At 35.3% G+C, this 22,258-nt stretch overlaps 1 protein-coding gene and 1 pseudogene across 1 annotated transcript; both read right to left on the minus strand.

The window, feature by feature from the left end:
* Positions 1-2,635: 2,635 nt before the first annotated feature.
* Positions 2,636-3,836, minus strand: LOC131415986 (olfactory receptor 10A7-like). The gene has a single exon (XM_058558050.1). It carries the CDS (start codon positions 3,731-3,733, stop codon positions 2,771-2,773), a length of 963 nt encoding a protein of 320 aa, XP_058414033.1. The 5' UTR covers positions 3,734-3,836; the 3' UTR covers positions 2,636-2,770.
* Positions 3,837-16,319: 12,483 nt separating this feature from the next.
* On the minus strand, positions 16,320-21,848 carry LOC131415988 (olfactory receptor 6C74-like; annotated as a pseudogene).
* Positions 21,849-22,258: the final 410 nt, after the last annotated feature.

Here is a 22,258-nt window from a genome sequence, read left to right on the forward strand (position 1 = left end):
CCAACCCATAGTGCACAAGGGTGCCCTTATCTTCACATTCTCAGCAGTATTTGTTATAGCTTGTCCTTCTGACAATAGACATTCTAACAGGTGTGAGGTGATATCTCATTGTGTTTTTGATCTCATTTCCCTAATAATTAGTGTCATTGAGTACCCTCTCATGTACTTCTCGGCCATTTGACAGGTACATATTATTTGGAAAAATGTCTATTTGTGTTCTTTGCCCATTTTTGAATTGGATTACTTTGGGTTTTTTTCCTATTGAGTTATATTAGTTCTTTATACATTTTGGATGTTAACTCCTTATCACATATATGATTTGCAAATATTTTCTCCAATTCCATGGTTTCCTTTCCATTCTCTTGGTCATTTCTTTTGCTGTGCAGAAAGTTTTTAGTTTGATGTAGTTCCACTTGCTTATTTTTATTTTGTTGCTTTTGCTTTAGACATCATATCCAAAAATCATTACCAAAACCAATGTCAAGAAGCTCTTTCTCTATGTTTTCTTCTAGGATTCTTATGGTTTCAGGTTTTACGTTTAAGTCTTTAATCCATTTTGAGTTAATTTTTGTGAGTGGTGTAAGATAGGAGTCTAGTTTCATTCTTTTACATGTGAATATACAATTTTCCCAGCAACGTTTATTGAAGAGATCACCTTTTCTCCATTGAGTATTCTTGGCTCCCTTGTTAAATATTAGTTGATGTACATTCATATAGGTTTTTAAAAACTAAGATTAGTGTTTCTTTCACTATATGTTTGATTTTGCTTTATATATATATGGTTTCTGTTCACATTAAGATTTCGAAAGTTGATTGAACAAATTGTCATATTTTTTTATTCTGTCAGACATTTCTCCACAAATTTGCCAATGGTTGTAGATAAAGAAAATACATCCAACTAATCTGAAAATAAAATACCATTATAGTTTTTAAGGCTACATGCAAATGCCCTTTTGAAAGTTGTTTCTGCACCTCCTCCAGATGCCCCAAATACACACTCACCGATGGTTACTTACATCTAATTTATGAGGAAGAGGTGGTTCTGTATCTATGTATCAATATATTCCATATATTCATATATATAAAATTTCTTGCCTCTATATTCAACATGTTCCTTCCATAAGGCTTCCGTATGAACTACTTTGACTGAACTTTTAATAAATTCAGTTAAGTGACATTTTTTTCCTGATTTGATTTTTATCCATTAGAATTCTTTATTGAAAAAAAAAAAAAACCTGAAACTGGCTCTTGAAGATTTGCACAGGAAAAATATTTAAAATATATTAAGAAGCAGACCACATATAAAATGAGAAGGGAAATGCAAGAGTAAGCAGCAGTCAGGACCACAGTGAAAATCCAAATTAATACTCCAGAATCAGTTGTATAAACACACTCTTGTGGCCACAACTAAAACCTGGATGTCACAGGTTAAGCTTGTGCTACCAGCATTGGACGCTGGGAATCGCCACTGCCACTGAAGATTCCATTGCCCCTGAAGGCTGGGAGCCTCTGGGTTCATTCCCACTGTCCCTATTTCTTTGCATCACTAAATCTCAAGTCAAAATCTGGTCCGTTGAGCCTAGGTTACATGCCTCCAAACTACCTGTAAAGAGTCTGGTAAAATATATATCTGACATTCATGTCTGCTTCATGGGAAATTGTTCCTGTCTTCCTCTAAGACTCACAAAATGAAGAATTGAAAGACTACGCAGCCCATAAATAATCACTGTCCCCTCCATTCTGAATACATTAAATTGTAATAACACAATGAAAACTCACATGACTTTGCCACAAACCTGTACAGGTGTGATGGTTCATGGAGGATACATAAATTTTTTCTGAGTATTGGATTTTGAATTCAAATTAGTGATTATCTGACTGCCAAGTCTGTAGCTTTCATTCCACAATGAATCATCGTTTTACGTAAATTTTATCCTCTCAAGTACCTGAAAATTGCTATTTAAATCCTAAGAAGTAATAGCTGATTAATAAAAATTAATAGCTTATTTAGCCAATGATCAAAGAAGCCCAGAATCATGTCACCAAATATTAATACGAAGGTAATTTTATTAAATAAGATCATTTAAACAAGCTACTCATACAAAGAATTTGCACCATGAATACTTGGCAACTACAAATCTCAATCTTTCAATATATCTTTTAAAAAGTCACTTAAAACACATTACATGATTGTTCATTGCATCACATTAGCTACAGAATATATATTAATTTGTGGTGGATATTTTCTTTTATGCATCATAACTTTTTCCATCCTGATCAGTGCCCCAGAAGGCTGACCTTAATATACTGTATCAACAGACATTCTTGCCCTCTGTCTCAAAATTGGTTTGATCAAGAACAGGCACCAGCAGTAAATTTGAGAAAGTGAGCAGAATAAGCCTAGGATGACAGTGTTCCTCTACTAAAGAACAGAGCTCTTGGTGGGTGGGTTTTTCCCATAGTTTTAGTACTCTCCAGGCTCCAGTAATACTTCTTCTCCTTGTCCTTTCAGGTCATAAGACGGAATTCCAACATATGAGCTGTGTGACAATTATCTAACCCCGCTCCCCAATTTGTAAATAGTCCCCTCATAAAGATTCACTCAATTATTCCAATTTGAGAGTATCATCTGTTTCTTGCTGGGACTCTGACTGAGACACTGAGGTCCACCTCACATGGTAAGAGACATTGACAAAATAAGAGCAAATCTTCTACTTCTTTTAAGCTTTTGTTCATGGGTTCCACTGTCCCTACTTTGTTTAGAAAAATTCTACACAATAGGACTCAAAACACATCTAACTTTTGCAAGACTGTGAGAGATTGTCCTCTTGACTGCTTCCTTCACTTCGTTGTTCCTGAGGCTGTATATGATGGGGTTTAACATAGGAGTGATGACAGTGTAGGACAATGACACTAGCTTCTTGCTCTCAGGGGACTGGTGGGATTTGGGCCGTAAGTAGGTAAGGCTGGTTGTTCCATATAAAAGGGACACCACAATGAGGTGTGATGAACAAGTGGAGAATGCCTTCTGCCGGCCAGTAGCAGAGGGCATCCTCAGGATTGTTGTGATAATGCGAGTGTAGGAGACCAAAATGAGAGAAAAGGGAAACATAATAAATAGTAATGTGGAAGCAAGTGCTTGCATTTCATACATGGTTGTATCCTGAGTGACTAGTTTCAACACTGGGGGGCCATCACAAAAAAAATGATCTACTGTGTTTGGTCCACAGAAAGGAAGGGCCATCATCCAAGCTGTCTGTAGCATAGAGACAGGAACACCAGACATCCAAGAGACTATGACCATCCACCAGCATAGGGACCTACTCATTATGACTGAATACCGGAGGGGATTGCAGATGGCCACAAAGCGATCGTAAGCCATCATAGAGAGGAGGAAAGATTCAGAGCTGCCAAAGAAGAAGAAGAAGTACATCTGGGTACCACAGCCCACAAAAGAGATGATTTTCCTTGCGGACACTAGATCTACCAGCATCTTCGGCACCATGACCAAGGTGAAACAGACTTCAAGAAGTGACAGGTTTCGAAGAAAGAAGTACATGGGTGTGTGAAGAGCAGGATCCACACTCGTAACTGTGACAATAAGGAAGTTGCCCAACAAGGTGACCATATAGATGACCAGGAATAAAACAAAAAGAGAAACTTGCATCTCACGGTTGTTTGTAAAACCAAGAAGAATAAATTCAGTGACTCTGGTGTGATTTTCACAAGTCATATCTTAGACTATTTTCTCTCTTAGAATCAGAGTATGTGCATCAAAGGATCATCCTTAAATATAGATATAATCTCAATAATATCAATAAAATGTATAAATGCATCTCTGTTCCCATTTGTCTTAGCATTCTATTTCCCTGAAGCAGAGAGAATGTTTACAACAAGATAAAATCAAGAGAAAAGAAATATTTTGCATGAATCCTACTAATGTCTGATCACCTAGGTGCAGTTTTTCTCTCATCAGTGGTCATAGCCTGCAGATCATATTCTTCATCAGAAACATGCTATTTTTCAGAATTAAATAGAAAGAATTTATACAGATAATAATTAAAATAGAATCATCAGTAATTTTTAAAAATAAATCCAGGCTGCAAAAAGGTAAATTGTGAGCTAGTTGTACTTTTCTATTCTTTGACTATTTAAATGACATGTTTCTACTAAATGGAATGCATTTTACACTATTCCATCTGATATATACATACATATATACATTTAAATATACAAATATATGTTCACACACACATATATAGGTATATACGAGAGAAACTGAGTAAATAAGCATAAGCAAACAAATATGTGGACATAATATATGCCTATGATTTTGGTGCTTCTGTGAAGTCTTCATGTGACTGCTAATTTATGTGATTTTTGATATGGTCTCTTGAACCATAAGTTTACTTCACTGGAACCCGTTTCTTATTATGCATGTAAGTCTAGTCATATAGTTTGAGTTGGGCTTAAAAACAAATTTCTGAACAAGTATGACTTTCAATAGAGAAGTCCTCCTTCCAACCCTTGTTTTAATTCCCATTTATCACAATAGTTCTGCTTCCCAATGTGTTGTGATGCTGTTAAACTAACATTTGCTAAGTAGAGCTCAGGGGTGTAGGTCGGTGAGTGTGGTTTAACAAAAGACCACAAAAGAAAGTGAAATAGAGAAGTTTATTACTCACCAGTCCTGGATGAGGTACACAGTACACCTCAAGGGACCGTGGGGGAAGTCAAGGCAGGGTGCAGGCAGAGAGAGAAGGGCAGGACCTGGGGCACATTGCCTTTATTAGAGCCCACAGGTGGATTACTTTGGGAGCCTCTGGCTATGGCCAAATTGGTCAATTCAAACCAAAGAGAGTGGGGTTTTGGTACATTTCCCCGGGGGGATTATATAAGAGGCTCCAAAAGGAAGGCCCCGGGAGGCAGGGGAGACTGTTTATCACAAGGGCAGTATCACAATGTAAGTTCCTTACATTCCCTTGTGTCTCTCTGGGCTGTTATCTAGGGTATGTGCTCAAGGGAGGGGTTAACGTCAGTTCAAGTCCCCTGCAGGCCACTTGGCCACACAAAATGGACACCTAGTCAGCAAATTTTGTAGTAGTTTAGCTAAACTCTCAACACACTGTCAATCTTCTCCAAAATGGCATGGTCAGATGTGGGATCTGGTCACTGACTGTTGTGTATCCACTAAAACTCCAGTCATAAAAGTACCAATTCAACTATTATGAACTTAAACATTAATCTTATTTAGAGTAAAATATTTTGAGCAAAAGTAGAATTATATGAATATTTTCTACATAGGTCTTAGCAACAGCATATCAAACACTAGCAATCACAGAGACATTTGTTGGAATACCAATTATTCATAATGTTTCATTGGAGCTGAGCTGCATGATATTTCATTTTTTTTAAATATTGGGGTTATACAAGTATTGAATCAATTATTTTTTAATACATTTGTCAAATTCAGACAAAAATTTATTTTATTGTCAAAATTATATTTAAAATAGATTTCTCCTCTGAAAGTAAGGAGCTGAAAACTCACAGCCTATAGATTTATTCTGAAATGAGTGGCCCATTTGAAGAATTCCACGTTTAATTCTACTCTAAAGATATGTACTTTGGTAATATCTCACCTGTTTATTTTGCTTACTGTAGTTCTCAAACCAATATCCTCAATAGCATAAGAAAAGGAACTCCGGTGACCCCAGGCTGTCTGTGTCCCTAGAAGTTCTAGAATAATAGGTAACAGACTTGACAGTGATCGTGACCATTACCCTCTCATCACTATTACAAAACCTGCTTCAGTACCATTCTCATCATCAGTAATAGAAACAACATTATTCCTGGTATATTTAACAAAACTTATAAAAAGCTTCATATGCATTATCGTGCTTACCAGCATTTTGCAACAAGTATTAACTTGTTGTGAGTCTAAAAATACTCCATTTTATGTCTTGATAAAAAAAAAATATGAGAGTTGATGAATGTATCAAGATTTTATAATAGCCTAACGGTTTTTCATGTATCCCTAAAATGGCTCAACCACCACTGCCTCCCGGAATTCTGATGTTGATGTGGCAGAAAGCAATACTGGGTTGAATGGCTGATCCTTGAGTGATCAAAGTCCATAGTGCACCGTCCATGGTCTCCACTGTGAAATATGAATAAAGCTACCCGAGAAAAACGGTCAGTGTTTTGATGTTTTGATAGTGTCGCACACCTTCTACTTTGCCTACATACATTTAAATTCAATAAAAGTTTGAGGAACTAGAGGTTAATAGTGTCACAGAATGTACCTCCAAATATCCCTCTCGGTCTTCCTATATCCTAAAAAACCTCCTGATTACGTTGCATGAGTCCCCTAAAGAAAGAGAACCACCAGCAGTGATGTTGCAATCACGACCACAGATTTATATTGATGTCTTTTTAAAAAACTTGCAAACTGTGATTGAGTTGCCATGATTGCTACATAGCTCTAGAGAATGTACTATTTTACTTGTTGCATGGTATTTTGATAATTTAGTGACATTTACTTAAGTCCATTAATTTAATTGACTGTGTCCTAATGAGGCCAAAGAGTTTTTTCACCTCCCACTAAGCAACCCAACTTCAACCTTTCTGAGAAAATAGATTTTATCTCTCCTTCTGCTAGTTTTCTCACAGATATGTGTTTTCTCATGAAAATATTTATAGATCAATGCAATTACATCATCATTTTTGGAGCACAACTTGAAGCTGAAATCATCAAGTTTCTCTACCTGGAACAGCACTTCTAACAACCCACAATATAAATTAATAAAAATCAGAGAGCAAATCACCTCAGTATTTCAATTGAAAATACTTTGTATGGTTAAAATTCACAGCATTCCTTACGTTTACAACTATAGTTTTATTAATACTGTTTTCCTTAAAATTCTATAGCTTTCTAGACAGAAAACAAGGGCCCTATTGTTTTTTGTTTTCTTATATTTCAATAAAGCATAAGGTTACACCTTTTTCCATAAACCAAGTCGCATATTTATTTTTCTAAGAATGTTTCTTTATACACAGAAGCACTGAGAAAACCAAGTTTTTTAAAAATTAAGGAACAAAATAAATCATAAAGAAATATCTGGATGTATCTTACCAAATAAATCCTCATATTTGCTTTGTAATTAGGTTTAGTGATTTTTTAAAAAGATTAGTAATAGTTTGTGAGAATTGTTAACAGATCTTGAAATCTGTCAATTATCTCAAATCTTCAGAATTAAGCAAATATCTTAGGCAGACTAACCTGCTTTGCATTGACACTAAATGGTTGATATATTTCAGTAATAATATTTAAAAGTCTGACGGGCCTTGGGGAAATGATCCCTGGGACATTAGAAGAGACTACTGTTAATTAAACAATTTTTTTACTCTCACAAGGGAGAAAGCAGAATTCTCATGAAACTGACTATATTTTCTTTAAGTCCTAATGACTACAATTCAATGTGCATTTCTCAATAATAGGTATTTTGTGGTGAGTCACTGGTCAAGGACACACTGGTCAAGTCACTTGGGATTACAGCTATTAATAGTCCAAGACTATGTGAGGAATATAAATTTTAGTTTTCCCTGTAAAGTGTTTGTATTTGTGGCATAGTTTTTGATCCAATACAGGTAAGAGAGATTTGTACCATGTCCTTAAAACTTATGTGATTTTAAATCTCACTTTTAAATTTATTTTTAAAATTTTATCATTTCACACATATATTTTCCTAATAATAATCTTTTTAATTTTTTTATTATTATTTTTTATTTCTTAATTTTTTTGTGAGGAAGATCAGCCCTGAGCTAACATCCGTGCTAATCCTCCTTTTTTTGCTGAGGAAGACTGGCTCTGAGCTAACATCTATTGCCAATCCTCCTCCTTTTTTCTCCCCAAAACCCCAGTAGATAGTTGTATGTCATAGTTGCACATCCTTCTAGTTGCTGTATATGCGACGCGGCCTCAGCATGGCTGGAGAAGTGGTGCTTTGGTGCTCGCCCGGGATCCGAACCCGGCCACCAGTAGTGGAGTGTGACCACTTAACCTCTACGCCACGGTGCCGGCCCATAATAATCTTTTTAAATGAGTAAACACATCAAGTTAAGTTGATAATTGGCTGTATTTTATAGTTGCCTTATACCTTAAATAGTTTGGCTGTTGATTTGTTGTACGATGAAAACATTGTAAACAGTACTAAGATTCATACGTTGTTACATGGAAGCGTTACCTTATATCTAACAAGGTCAATGCCACAAAGAAGTAAGCGATTTTCCTTTCTTTTTTCAGTCCTTGGAATGTTTTATCCTTGGATTTTCTGAGACTGTTTTAATTTAGTAGGTAGAAACATAACATTATTCTTTGAAGTGTTTTGTAATAAGCTAACAAAACTCTAGAAATCACTCTCTTTATTTTATTATAACATATTTATTGTAGAACCAACTCGTGAATAAACATAAACTTCAAACAGTTATAAATTAGCACAGTGAGAATCATTCCAAAAAATTGTAATGAAATCTGTGGAGGGTGAAAAGCCTTGAAAAGGCCCCAGGAGTTTAACGTTAACCTAAGCCTGAGCAGGAGACATAAGCGTACAGGCCCTGGTATCAGTTCTCCTATAATAAACCCAGTATATAGAAGGTTAAAACCAAAAGCACTCATCCTCTTTCCCTGTTTCTCTAAGTTACATTCACATGTAGATATTGGTTGTTTTACAAAATTGTTACAAGCCCAAGTGGCCTCAAGCTGGGCTCACACTGATGTTTTGGCTAATTACCAGTTCTTGAGGTTTGTTACAGGGAAGCTGATATCAAGAAGCTAAAGCTTCTCAGGCCTCAACTCCTTGGCTTCCTGGTACCTGAATCCACCATCCACCAGGGAGACTCAGACAGTTGAAGGACACTCATTTGCGATTCCCTTGTCTTGCCCTCCTCCTTCCTGCCAGCAGCCTCACAAGACCAAACGCAGGCTGGTGGGAAAGTGCTGACCAGCAAGGCCACAGGCTCCCCCTCCCTACAAGCAGCCACATTCCTCACAAACTTTAAAACCCCTCGTCTCCCAACTTTCAGGGAGACGGGACAAATTTGAGAGCTCTCCTCTCTTGGTTGACGTCACCCGATATAACAACTCTTTCTTTGCCGTTAGCCTGGAGTGATAGTTTTATTTGGCCCCTCTTGTGTGGCAGGTAAAGAACCTGGATATGTATCCAGTAACAATAACAAATAACTACATAGGAAACTTCATGACTCCTTAATTTACCTCTTTCTGGAAAACAAAAAGGGAAGCGTCTTACATTTGGGGAAGTTAAAGGAAAATTCCTTTAATCCTTATTTTCCAAGTAAGCTAAATAACAATGGCAAAATAGTTTAAAATCTCTTTCTTTTCAGAATCTTCAGCTGGATAATCTACCTTTAAAATAAGTAAAACAAATTTGTAACCATTTCAAAAGAAAAGTTATAAAATATAGTTGATATATCTTAATTCATACCTGTACCAAATAAATAACTAATCACCATACTTTAGGAGATATTTGTAACATTGAACAAGAAAAATCAAGTGAAAAAGTGGCACATTGCTGAATCACATATCAGGCTTTTGTTTTGTTTTCAAAGATTGCAAATAAAAGTTTTATAAGATCTCAACAAGAAGACCACGAAAATCCCCTTATCTGAAGATAAGGTAAACTTCAATGGAGTTGTTTCTGCATTATCTGTTCCTAAATGAATATCACTCACCCTCCCACACACAAATTTTCAGAAAAAATACAGCTTACTGTGTGGTGTTTAATTGCCACTCTGGATTAGTCCACCTCCTTATCAAGCAATTCCTACAGTCAGATTGTACAATGCATTCACTGTATATGACTGCCAACTTGTGGGAGTTCATCTGTATTATTTTGGCTGAAAATTTTTCATGTTGTTATAACTTTGGATTTGCCAGGAAACAAATTAGTGATTCTTTTCCAATAAATTTTTTGGTTCATCTGCCAAGTGGCAAGCATTGTGCTAAGTATAGGTTGGAAAGGTAAAACAGACACATATTCTCATCTCAAAAAGCTTACAATGTTTGTAAATTTCATTTGATGAAATTCGTTTTGAGGGTGTAAGAATGAAGACATAGCAGCAAGAGTTTAGTGGCTCGTGAAAAAGACAAAATATAACCTTAAATTGGCCTAGGATCTGGACCATAGATTTCAGTTTCAGAATTTAAATGTGCGATTACATCCAGAGGATATGAAGCTCTTTGGGAAAGGTGAACACAAATTAAATTCATCCAAAGTGGTGTGTAACGTGAAAAGTATATAAAATCTAAAGGTGTATAAAATACTATTTATGACCTTTAAACCAAGGGATGTATCTTTTTAGTAACCTTACTACCCTTGTCTACTAACTTGGAAGTTACCTTTTGGAAGTCATGTCATTTGGGGGAATTAAAATAATATTTAGAAAATTTCTTTAAAAAATAAAATCAAAAAAACTGCATGAATTTTTGAGATTTTTCATGCATACTTTGGAAATTCTTGTTGAACAGCCATTTTATGAAAATAGTGAACATCTCTTTTAAGACATCAGAATATTTTTCTAAACATCAAAAAAACCAAACAATCTGTTTAGAAAATGTGCAGAGGAAATGAATGGATGTTTTTCCAAAGAAGATATACAGATGGCCAAGGCACATTAAAAGATACTCAGCACCATTAATCATCAGGGAAATGCAAATCAGAACCACAGTGAGATATCACCTCAGACGTGTCAGAATGGTTCTCATCAAAAAAGACAACAAATGACAAGTGTTGGCGAGGATATGGAGAAAAGGGAATCCTTGTGCCCTGTTGCGGGGAATGTAAATTGATGCAGCAATTCTGGAAAACAGTTTGGAGAGTCCTCAAGAAATTAAAAATAGAACTACCATACAATCCAGCAATTCCACTTCTGGGTATTACTCAAAGAAAATGAAAACACTACAGACATATCTCATTTTGTTATGTTTCATTTGTCTAAGCTTCATAGATACTGTGTTTTTTACAAATTAACGGTTTCTGACAACCCTGCTTCAAGCAAGTCTATCAGCATCATTTATCCAACAACATTTGCTCACTTCATTTCTCTGTGTCACATTTTGGTAATTCTCACAATATTTCAAACATCTTCTTTATTATTATATTGTTATGGTGATCTCTGATCAGTGATTTTCGATGTTATTATTATAATTGCTTTGGGGTTCCATGAACCGCGCCCATATAAGATGGAGAACTCAATTGATAAATGTTGTGTATGTTCCAACCGCTCCACCAACAAGCATTTCCCCATCTCTCTCTCTCCTCGGGCCTCCATATTGCTTGAGACACGACAATATTGAAATTAGGCCAATTAATAACCCTACAGTGGCCTCTAAGTGTTCAAGTGAAAGGAAGTGTTATGTACCTCTGACTTTAAATCAAAAGCTAGAAATGATTAAGCTTAGTGAGGAAGGCATATCAAAAGCTGAAACAAGCCAAAAGCTAGTTCACCAAGCTGAAAATGCAAATGAAAAGTTCTTGAAGGAAATCAAAAGTGATAATCCAGTAACACATGAATGATAAGAAATGATAAGAAAGAGAAACAGCCTTATTGCTGTAATAGAGAAGGTTCTAGTGGACTGGATAAAAGATCAAACCAGTCACAACATTCCCTTAAGCCAAAACCTAATCCAGAGTAAGGTCCTAACTCTCTTCAATTTTACAAAGGCTGAGAGAGGTGAGGAAGCTGCAGAAGAAAAGCTAGAAGTTAGTAGAGGTTGGGTCACGAGGTGTAAGGAAAGAAGCCATCTCCATAACATAAAGGTGCAAGATGAAGCAGAAACTGCTGATGTACAGGCTGCAGCAAGTTATCCAGAAGACCAGCTAAGAGAATTAATGAAGGTGGCTACACTAAATGAAAGATTTTCAATACAGAAGAAACAACCTGGTATTGGAAGAAGATACCATCTAGGAATTTCATAACTACAAAAGAGAAGTCAATGCCTGGCTTCAAAGCTTCAAGGGACAGACTGACTCTCTTGTTAGGGGCTATTGCAGCTGGTGACTTTAAGTTGAAGCCAATGCTCATTTACCATTCTGAATTTCTTAGAGCCCTTAAGAATTATGCTACCTCTACTCTGCCTGTGCTCTATAGATAGAACAACAAAGTCTGGATGACAGCACATGCATTTACAATTGGTTAACTGAATACTTTAAGCCCACTGTTGAGATCTACTGCTCCGAAAAAAAAACATCCTTTTCAAAATGTTACTGTTCATTGACAATGCACCTGGTTACCCAAGGACTCCAGATATACAATGAGATTAATATCTTCCTACCTTTAACACAACATTTATTCTGCAGCCCATGGCTCAAGGAGTCATTTTGACTTTCAAGTCTTATTATTTAAGATATATATTTAATAAGGCTATAGCTGCCATAGATAACGATTCCTTCAATTGGTCTGGGCAAAGTAAATTGGAAACGTTCTAGAAAGGATTTACCATTCTAGATGTCATTAAGAATATTTGTGATTCATGAGAAGAAGTCAAAATCTCAACATTAACAGGAGTTTGGAAGAAGCTGATTCCAACCTTCATTGATGACTTGGGAGGTTCAAGACTTCAGTGGAGGAAGTAACTGCAGATGTGTTGGAAATAGCAAGAGAACTGGACTTAGAAGTAGAGCCTGAAGATGTGACTGAGTTGCTGCAGTTTCATGATAAAACTTTAATGGATAAGGAGTTACATCTTATGAATGAGCAAACGAAGTGGATTCTTGAGATGAAATCTACTCCTGGTGAAGATGCTTTGTAGATTATTGAAATGATAACAAAGGATACAGGATATTACATAAACTTAGTTGATAAAACAGTAGCAGGGTTTGAGAGACTGACTCCAATTTTGAAAGAAGTTCTACTATGGGTAAAATGCTGGCAAACAGCATCAAATGCTACAGAGAAATTGTTCCTGAAAGGAAGAGTCTGTCGATGCCACAATTGCTGTCATATTTTAAGAAATTGCCACAGCCTCCCCAACCTTCAGCAACCACCACCCTCATCAGTCAGCAGCCATCAACCTAGGGTCAAGACCCTCTGCCAGCGAAAAGATTACAACTCACTGAAGTCTCAGATGATGGTTAGCAATAATGTGTTTTCTAATTAAGATGCATATATAGTTTTTTCACATAATGCTATTGCACACTTAATAGACAACAATGTAGTGTAAACATAGCTTTTATATGCACTGGGAAACCAAAAAATTTGTATGACTCGCTTTAGTGTGATATTTGCTTTATTGCAGTGGCCTGGAACCGAATCCGCAATATCTCTGAAGTATGCCTGTAATTCAAAAAGATGTATGTGCCACTATTTTCATTGCAGCATTATTTATAATAGCCAAGATATGAAAGCAACCTTATTTTCCATAGATAGATTAATTACTAATGAAGATGTAGAGATGTAGTATATATATGTATAATGGAATATTACTCACCCATAAAAAAGAATGAGATCTTCCATTTGTAACAACATGGATGGATCTAGAAAGTATTATGCTAAGTGAAATAAGTGAGACACAGAAAGACAAATATTGTATGATTCACTTATATGTGGAATCTGAAAGACAAAACAAATGAACAAACAAAACAGAAACAGACTCATAGATACAGAGAACAAACTGGTGGCTGCCAGAAGAGAGGGGGATGGGGAGTTGTGCAAAATAGGTGAAGGGGATTAAGAGGTACAAAATTCCAGTTATAAAATAAATAAGCCACCAGGATGTAATATACAGTATATGGAATATAATCAATAATATAGTAAGAACTTTGTATAATGACAGACGGTGACTAAACTTATCATGGAAATCATTTTGTAATGTATATAAATATTGAATCACCATGTTGTACACCTGTAACTAACATAATATTGTATGACAACTATGCATCAAGTAAAAAATAAATAAAACAGGGGCCAGCCCCATGGCCTAGTGGTTTAAGCTTGGCATGGTATACTTTGGTGGCCCAGGTTCATGGGTTCGGTTCCCGGGTACAGATATATACCACCCATCAGCCATGCTGTGGAGGTGACATACATACAATATAGAGAAAGACTGGCAAAAGATGTTGGCTCATGTTCAATCTTCCTCACACACACACAAAAAATTAATTAAAAATAAATAAATAAAATGAAATAGAATATTTTTTTTCTTCTGGCCATAGTATCTCTGTTTCTTAGACAGCAATAAATCAACAATTCAACAATTACTGTACCATTTCTCTGCTGATACATTTATTATAAACAATAAATTAAATCATAACCACAAATAGGAAAGGCAGATAGTTAATAGCATATAGGAAAACTGCACATACAAATGTCTTGGATCTTTATTTATATCTTATTATTTATTCCCTAGATATATGATCTTAAACAAGGTAATTAGCATTCTATTACTTTTAAACAAAACGGTGAATATTCTTTTACAGAAAAATGTTGAGGATTAAAGTAAATAATGACAGTAAAGCATCTACTACAGTGATCTAGAATATTGCAGACAATAAACATTAGGTTTATTTTCCCCTGGTAATCCAGTTCTGGTCTCATGGAAGAAGAAACTCTTGTATCTTCCAAAACAGATGAGAATAGTAGATAAGCACCAGTTCTTTTAAATTCTTGATAATGAAAATAAAATCTGAGTTCTTGATAATAAAGCTAATCTTTATGGAGTCAAGTATAATTCTGAATGCTTTATATTTATTTACTCCTATAAATTTTACAAAAATTTAATGAAGCATGAAATATTTATAACCACCACTTTATAGATGAAAACAAGGACACAAATGAAGCTTGTTATTGCCCTCAAATCATAGTTATTAACTTTAGAATCAGGGTAAATATTTTAGCTTTCTGATTTCATAGCCCTTCTCCTTAATTGCTTCTTAATGCTCTAATTTGAGAACATTACAATTTCCAATATCATCAAGTCCTGATTGCTTTTTGTTTAACAGCTCTTGCCTCAATTTATCTCTCTCCTCTCATATTTACTGTAAGTAGCAAGGCATTTCTATTCTTTGCTTGGATATTTCCTCAGCTTAATATCCAAGTCTACCACCTCTAAGTTCTGCTTCCCACATAACTGCAGGATACAAGTCTGTTCAGCTTTCTGTCACTATATAACAAGGGTCCCCTTTCCCTTGGGTTCCAATAATTTGTTCCTGATTTCTTTCTAAGCCCTCACCAGTGCCTTCAACATCCATATTTCTATTAGCAGTCTGTTCATGACAGTTTAACGGTTGTCTAACATGACATAGGTTTTTCTACAATGCTTCTCACTTTCTTCTGAGCCTTTCTTGGAAGAACCTTTAACATGCATATTTCTGCCAACAGTCTCTTCGAGACAATGAGGCTCTTTCTGTCATGCGCCTCAAATTTCCCGAGTCAATGCCCACTGCATAATTCAAAAGCCATTTCAACATTTCAATATTTGTTATTGAAGCGCTCCACTTTCAGGGACCAAATCTGTGTTAGTTTTCTAGAGCTATCCAAAAAAAATTACCACAAACTAGGTGGCTTAAAACAACAGTAAGTTATTTTCACACTGTTCTGTAGGTCATATTTTCCAACATGGGTCTCAATGGGCTCAAATCAAGATGCTGCAGGGCTGCATTTCTTTCTGGGGGTGGTAATGGAGAATCTTCTTCCAGCTTCAAGAAACCGCTCACATTCGTCCACTTGTAGCTCCCTTCTTTCACCTTCAAGTCTGCATCTCTCTGACCCTTCTTCCGTTGACATGTTTTCTTTCCGACCACAGCTAAGAAAGATTTTCCTTTTCTGAGGACTCGTGTGATTAGATTGGGCCCATTCAGATTGCTTCGTATAATCTCCTCATCTTAAGGACTCTAGCATTAATCACACCTGCAATATCTCTTTTTTTCATGTAAGTAACATAGTCACAGGTTTTGAGGATTAGGGCGTGGAGATCTTCAAGGAACCATTATTCTTCCTGCTACATTGATTTATCAATAAAGTGATCTGAAATTCATGGAATTTCTACTTAAAGTGAAATTCATATACTTATTTTTAATAATGACAAAAAAATGACTTAACTATCCATCCTAAGAATTTAGAAAACAGCAGTAAATCAAACCCAATGAAAGTGGAAGGCAATACACTACAAAGAAAACATCAGAAATTAATGAAACAAAATGTATATATAGACGAGAGTATCAGTGGAACCAATAGTGACACTTTGAAAACAATTAATATTTGACAATGCTCTGGAAAGATATACTACGAAAATAAAGTGAGGAACAAATAACAAAAGAAATAATAAATAAAAGATATCTCCCTTCAAGTGTTACCAATAAAAAAGAATGAGTCAAATAAATGTAACAATGTAGATAAATAAAATTTTAAAAACTTAGGAGCAAAATTCAATTTACTGAAGCTGACTTCTGTAGAAATAGAAAACTGGATTATTTGCACAATAATTTTTAAAAGAATCAGTAATCAAAAAGAACTCCACAAAGAAATATAGACCCACATGTCTTCACCAGAAAACTCTACCAAATAATGACACTGCCCAAAAAAATCAAGTCATTCACAAACTATACTTTTATCTGTAGATAATAGAAGAAATATTAGTATTCCAAGCATATTTTATTAGGGTGGATCACTATTGAGATTAAACCCAATAAATTCTTACTAGGAAGAAAAATTACACACCAATTTTATTCTTGAACAGCTACATAAAGATTCAAAATTAGATATTAGGAAAAATAATTCAGCATGCATAAAAATGATAATAAATAATGATCAAATCTGACATAGAAAACTAGCCAGTATAATTTACCATTTTAAGAGTTTAGACATAGGAAATCACCCTATCTCTTCATTAGGTGCACACAAACGGCTTGATTCTCTTTCACAATTATTCTTTATAAAATCTCAGAGCAAACAAACTATTGAATGTATATTAATTATCTATTGTTATGTAACATTATCTTAATGCCTAAAACAATAATAAACATTGATTACCTCACAATTTCTGTGGTTCTAGAATTTGGGAACAGTTTCTCTGGGGAGATGTGACTCAGAGCCTTTAATGAGGTTGGCAGTTAAGGTAGGATCTCATTATATGTGGAATCTAAAAAAGCTGAACTCATAGAAACATAGGGCAGAATGGTGATTGCCAAGGGTTGGAGAGTGTAGTAAATGGAGAGATGTGGGTCAAAGGGTATATACTTCCAGTTATAAGTACTGGTGATCTAATGCACGGCATGGTGCAACAATCCTCTGCATCATACTCACGAAGGCTTTTTTCACTTGTTGGTTCCATAACGTGTAGATGAAATGATTCAGAAGTGGAGCAACAGAGGTATTGAGTACCGCAATTCCCTTGGAGAAAGATATTCTTTGTATGACTGATGGTTCAACATACATGAAGATGCAGCTGCCATAAGAAAGGAATATCACAAACGTGTGAGAAGAACATGTGGAAAAGGTCTTTTTCCTCTGACTAGTTGAAGGGATTCTTAGAATGGTCAAGGCAATACAGGTATATGATATTGTCACCATTGCTAATGTGGCCACGAGTCTCACCGCAGCTGAGATGAATACCATCATCTACAGAAGCTGTGTGTCTGAGCAGGAGATCTGCAGGAGAGGAGTAGTGACATAGTAGAAATGATCAATAATATGGGAGATACAGAAGTCAAGGCATACGCCTAAAAGGAGTGGTGGAAAGATGACAAAAACCCAGCAAGCCAGCAACTGAGGACCAGCTGTATGAAGATTTTACTGTGCGTGATGGTTGTGTAATGCAGGGGCTTACAGATGGCAACATAGCAGCCATGGGACATAGCTGCCAGCAGGTAAAATTCAGATGCTCCAAGAAGGAAAGCAAAAAATACTTGAGCTGCACAACTGTTATAGGAAATGGTTTTGTTGCCAGTTGCCATAATAGCCAGAAACTTAGGAATGCATGTAGTAGTGTAGGAAATTTCTAAGAAGGAAAAATTCCACAGGAGAAAATACTTGGGAGTCTTGAGGTGAGTATCCACCAGGGTGAGTGTGATGATGATCAGATTGCCAGTGATGCTTAGCAAGTAGATGAGAAGCAGGAACATAAATAAAACAACTTTCAATTGCAGGTCATCAGTCAAACCTGCTAGGATAAAACTGTCACTCTTGTATGGTTTCCCATTACTGTCCTCTACTTTTCCAGGTCTAAATAGAAAAAAAGAAAGAAAGAAAGAAAGAAAATTATGATCCCGTGGAAAAATGTCATAATTAGTACTGTAAAGTTAGCAAAGCAATGTTACAGATAGAGTAACCCAATAATCATTCATATTTTAAAGATAATTCTGCCAGGAAGAACAGTTGTTTGAATTACCAGAGAATCTGGACAGAGAATCCAATCTTTAGTTGGCATTTCTACCACAGAATAACCTAAATCATGATAGTATTTGTTGACTGTTTTTATGTGAACAAATTAGAGGGAAATGAAGGGATATTTTAAAGCATAGAACATTGCTTCCGGGATGGATGCCATTTCCTTTTCAATTAAAGAAGTCTGTACATTAGAACCATAATGATACCTATTGTAACAAGAACATTAGCTCATGTTGTATGTTTAACACACACACACACACACACACACAATTACACACACCCCCCTAAGTGAATCAATACACAGGACTAGTTTAACTTTACCACATTACTCAAGTCAATCTCAAATGTGTCATTTACTTTTATGGCTAATGAGATCCAAATTCAGATAAGTGAATATGAGGTGGTGGGAGTAATTTTGTTTTCTGTTCTTGTTAGTATTTCCATTCCCTCAATTTCTGATATCACTCCCACCCTTCCCACTTTGTTCCCCAAACAAAATCAGCAGGAACAGTCTACTAATATTGGTGTGTGTGGCAAGAAACTGCAGTTTTCCTCTGCAGGTTATGGTTTTGAGAATGGTCCACATAAACAAAAGGGAAAAGTGAGATAAAGGGACGTAGAAGCAAAGAAAAATGTATAAATATGAGTTCATGAAATTACATGAGGTGGGAGAAGGAAAGAGAAGAGAAAGATAAAGACAAAATTATATGGAAATCTAGAGAACTAAGAAGAGTTTTTTAGAGATAGGGTAGTGAGTTTGAGGAAAAAATTAAAAGAAGATTAAAAATACTTAAATAAAAATATGTGAAGATTAAAAAAGAAAAACACATAAAAATATGTAAGTAAAAAGTTAAAGAAGATTTAAAATGTTTAAATTAGTAAGCAAAAATTTTAAAAGATAAAAATATGTAAATTATTAAGAAAAATATGTAAGAAGTTTAAATTTGTAAATAAAAGTCACAGGGAGGAAATGTTTACCAATGACATTTCTATAACTGCTTCTACCCTTTATGCTTAGCGTTTTTTTCTTTGTCTAAAATGCAGACTGAAAACATGAACAATTTTGAGATCAGTGTGGCCTAAAATGATAAGGAGTGAATATTTTGTAAATTTCAACGAGTAATGAATTGCAGAATAGTAGTGACACAAATTTTAGGTGCGATATACTTCTCAATCTTAAAGATATTCAAATTTTGGCAAATACATAGTTAAAGAAATATTAACAATTGATAATTATTCTATTGTTCAGGTCATATTGCTCAGGTTCACACAGCTAGCAAATTGGAGATCAGGATTAAGTTTGAAAAAGTGTATTTTCCACAGTGTCCTCTTAAAAGTAAAACATTTTGTACAAACAATTATAGGGAGATTATCATATATTTCTACAAAGAAAAGATTAACAATATCTCCAAGGAAGTTTTCATTCCTCAGTATCTTCATCATCAAACACATAAAATGATTAAGGTTTTGTGATGGGCACTATGTAGCACAATTGTTTTGTCTTGAGGATATCAAGACAATTATTTCCAACCTCTAAAACATTCATCATTATTAAAGAGGTGTATACATAAATAATACTAAACATTTAATGACAAATAATTGTTGTTTCCAGTAGTATCTAGGGAGTTTAGAGCAGGATTCTAAGATAAATTAATGAAATCCACTATCAAAATCGTATTAATAATATAGACATATATGAGTGAAAAGAAATGACATTTTTGGGGGACATTCCTTTTACATTCACATCATTTTGAAGAAAACTATTATAAATTTTTCTTCATTTACACAAACTACTCCAATGGCAACAACTGTAGGAATGCATATATCTAAAACACCTACATCAGAATTGTAACATCACATTATTTCTTTGCCCAACTTCCACAATTTCACACACCAACTATCCCCATCACACAACTACAAAAATATTAACAAAATTCACATTACCAAACCATTAGAAGTCAGGCCTATGAATGCAATGATGTTTTGTGTTAGATATTATGAATATAACATACTCTTACAAAAGAAAATGGTTTTCAATACTAAATTATCCTTGTGTTCCATTTTTCCTTTTTCACCATTTTCTCTAAATCAAAATTTACAAGGCTGGAAAAAATAAGGTTACTACCCTAATGGTAAAAATAGAACAAAAGTAGATTAAAGTATATCTAGCAGAAATTACAATCTTAAAATTTTGGATATACCGATGCTTTCGTCATTTTGATTCCTATAGCAATCTACCAAAAAGACTTAAAAACTCAAACACCTTTTTTTAAGAAGATACTATACACAGATTTATTCAGAAAAAAATCATTTCTGCTTCAGTATTTACCTCATCATGCTGAGCAGAGCACACTGATGTTCCATTGCTTTGAATGGATCTCACTCTACTCCACAATCTGTGATCATCTTTCCTTATCTATAAATGGCAACTTTGTAAATGGTTTGAGTAGCTATTTTTCTTTTGCATATTATCAGACTACTGTATTAAATTTTCGCATTACTACAATTTACTTATTTAAATTTGAATACTTTTCTAAGCACTACCCACAATGTTGTATAAAATTAAGCAACAGTTAATCCGAGGGAGTAGGTATGCTTTCTGAGCCCTGAAGGAAAATATCTAAAGATTATGAAGAGTTCTCAGGAGGATATGAGATCCAAGAACACTATTCTCAAAGCATCACAAGTTTATGTGTTACACAAGAGTTCTCCCCAGACACTAAATATTTAAAAATAAAAATATAATTTTGAAAACTACTTTTAACTATGACTCCAGAGAAATCAGTATAGATTTCCCTAATATGTGTATGCTCTCATGTTTTGAAATCTGAGAAACAAAGATAAGGATTTGGAAGCAGAAAAAAGGAAATACTTTAAGTGGTAATAAAAAGTGACAATATAGGATGGAGAACTTAGCCTCTCAAAGAAAAAAATTGTACCTTCAACTAGATGCACCGTTATTAATTCCCCAGACACACCTAACACTTCATGTCCTGCATGTCCTTCGCTTTCCATTCTGAAAGCTGTCTTTTCTCCAAATAGTCTTTTGTGATATTGTCTAGTGGATCTTAAACTGATATTTCATAATTAACTAAGTATTCTCCATTTCTTCAGCATTAATAGAACATTAATCTATGTTATAGCTAGTGTTCCTTACAACTTGTGGTGGCCACGGGACTAAATTCTGTCCAAAGGGTGTAAATGGAGATAATCTGTAGAATTTCCAGGATTACCCTTGATTAAGGGCTTACCTTCCTTTTCCTCTTGACCCCTCTCACTTTGTAATGCAGATGGGATGGCAGGCCATTCTGAGCCATGAGTATGAGCAATTACACCAGGAATGGTGAATCAACAAGACAGAACACACCCAGGTTCCTGACACCATTGCAGGCCATTCCAGCATAGAAACACAATGACTTCATGGAGGGGTTTCAACATACCAGTCTGAACATTTAAATGTGACAAAAACAAATCTATTTCTTGTTAAACTGCTGTGGTATTTGTCTTTCTCAGACACTAACAAATCTATATTATTTTCAAAACCTGAGAAGGGGCTGAACTTTTGCCCTGCTTAGAGTCTAAGAGCTTAGCCCACCACCATTTCGTAGACCCTGACAGAAAAGAGGAGCCTGCTGCATCAGTGTCACGCTTGTCATTTTTGTTGAAAACTGGACATACTGTCAAGTAATTTGAATGGAGATAAATAGGCCTTTAGCATGAGAGTTTATATTAATTTCTCTAAGACTCGGGCTGTGTTTAATGTTTTCTGTAGCTATAGGTGCCAGAAGCTTCTATTTCCTCTAGTGTCATTTTTCTTTCCCCTCTTGACTTTGTGTTTTCCTAAGAACTCCTCCTCTGG

The sequence above is a fragment of the Diceros bicornis genome, chromosome 17 (genome assembly GCF_020826845.1).
Source record: "Diceros bicornis minor isolate mBicDic1 chromosome 17, mDicBic1.mat.cur, whole genome shotgun sequence".
NCBI lineage: Eukaryota > Metazoa > Chordata > Mammalia > Perissodactyla > Rhinocerotidae > Diceros > Diceros bicornis.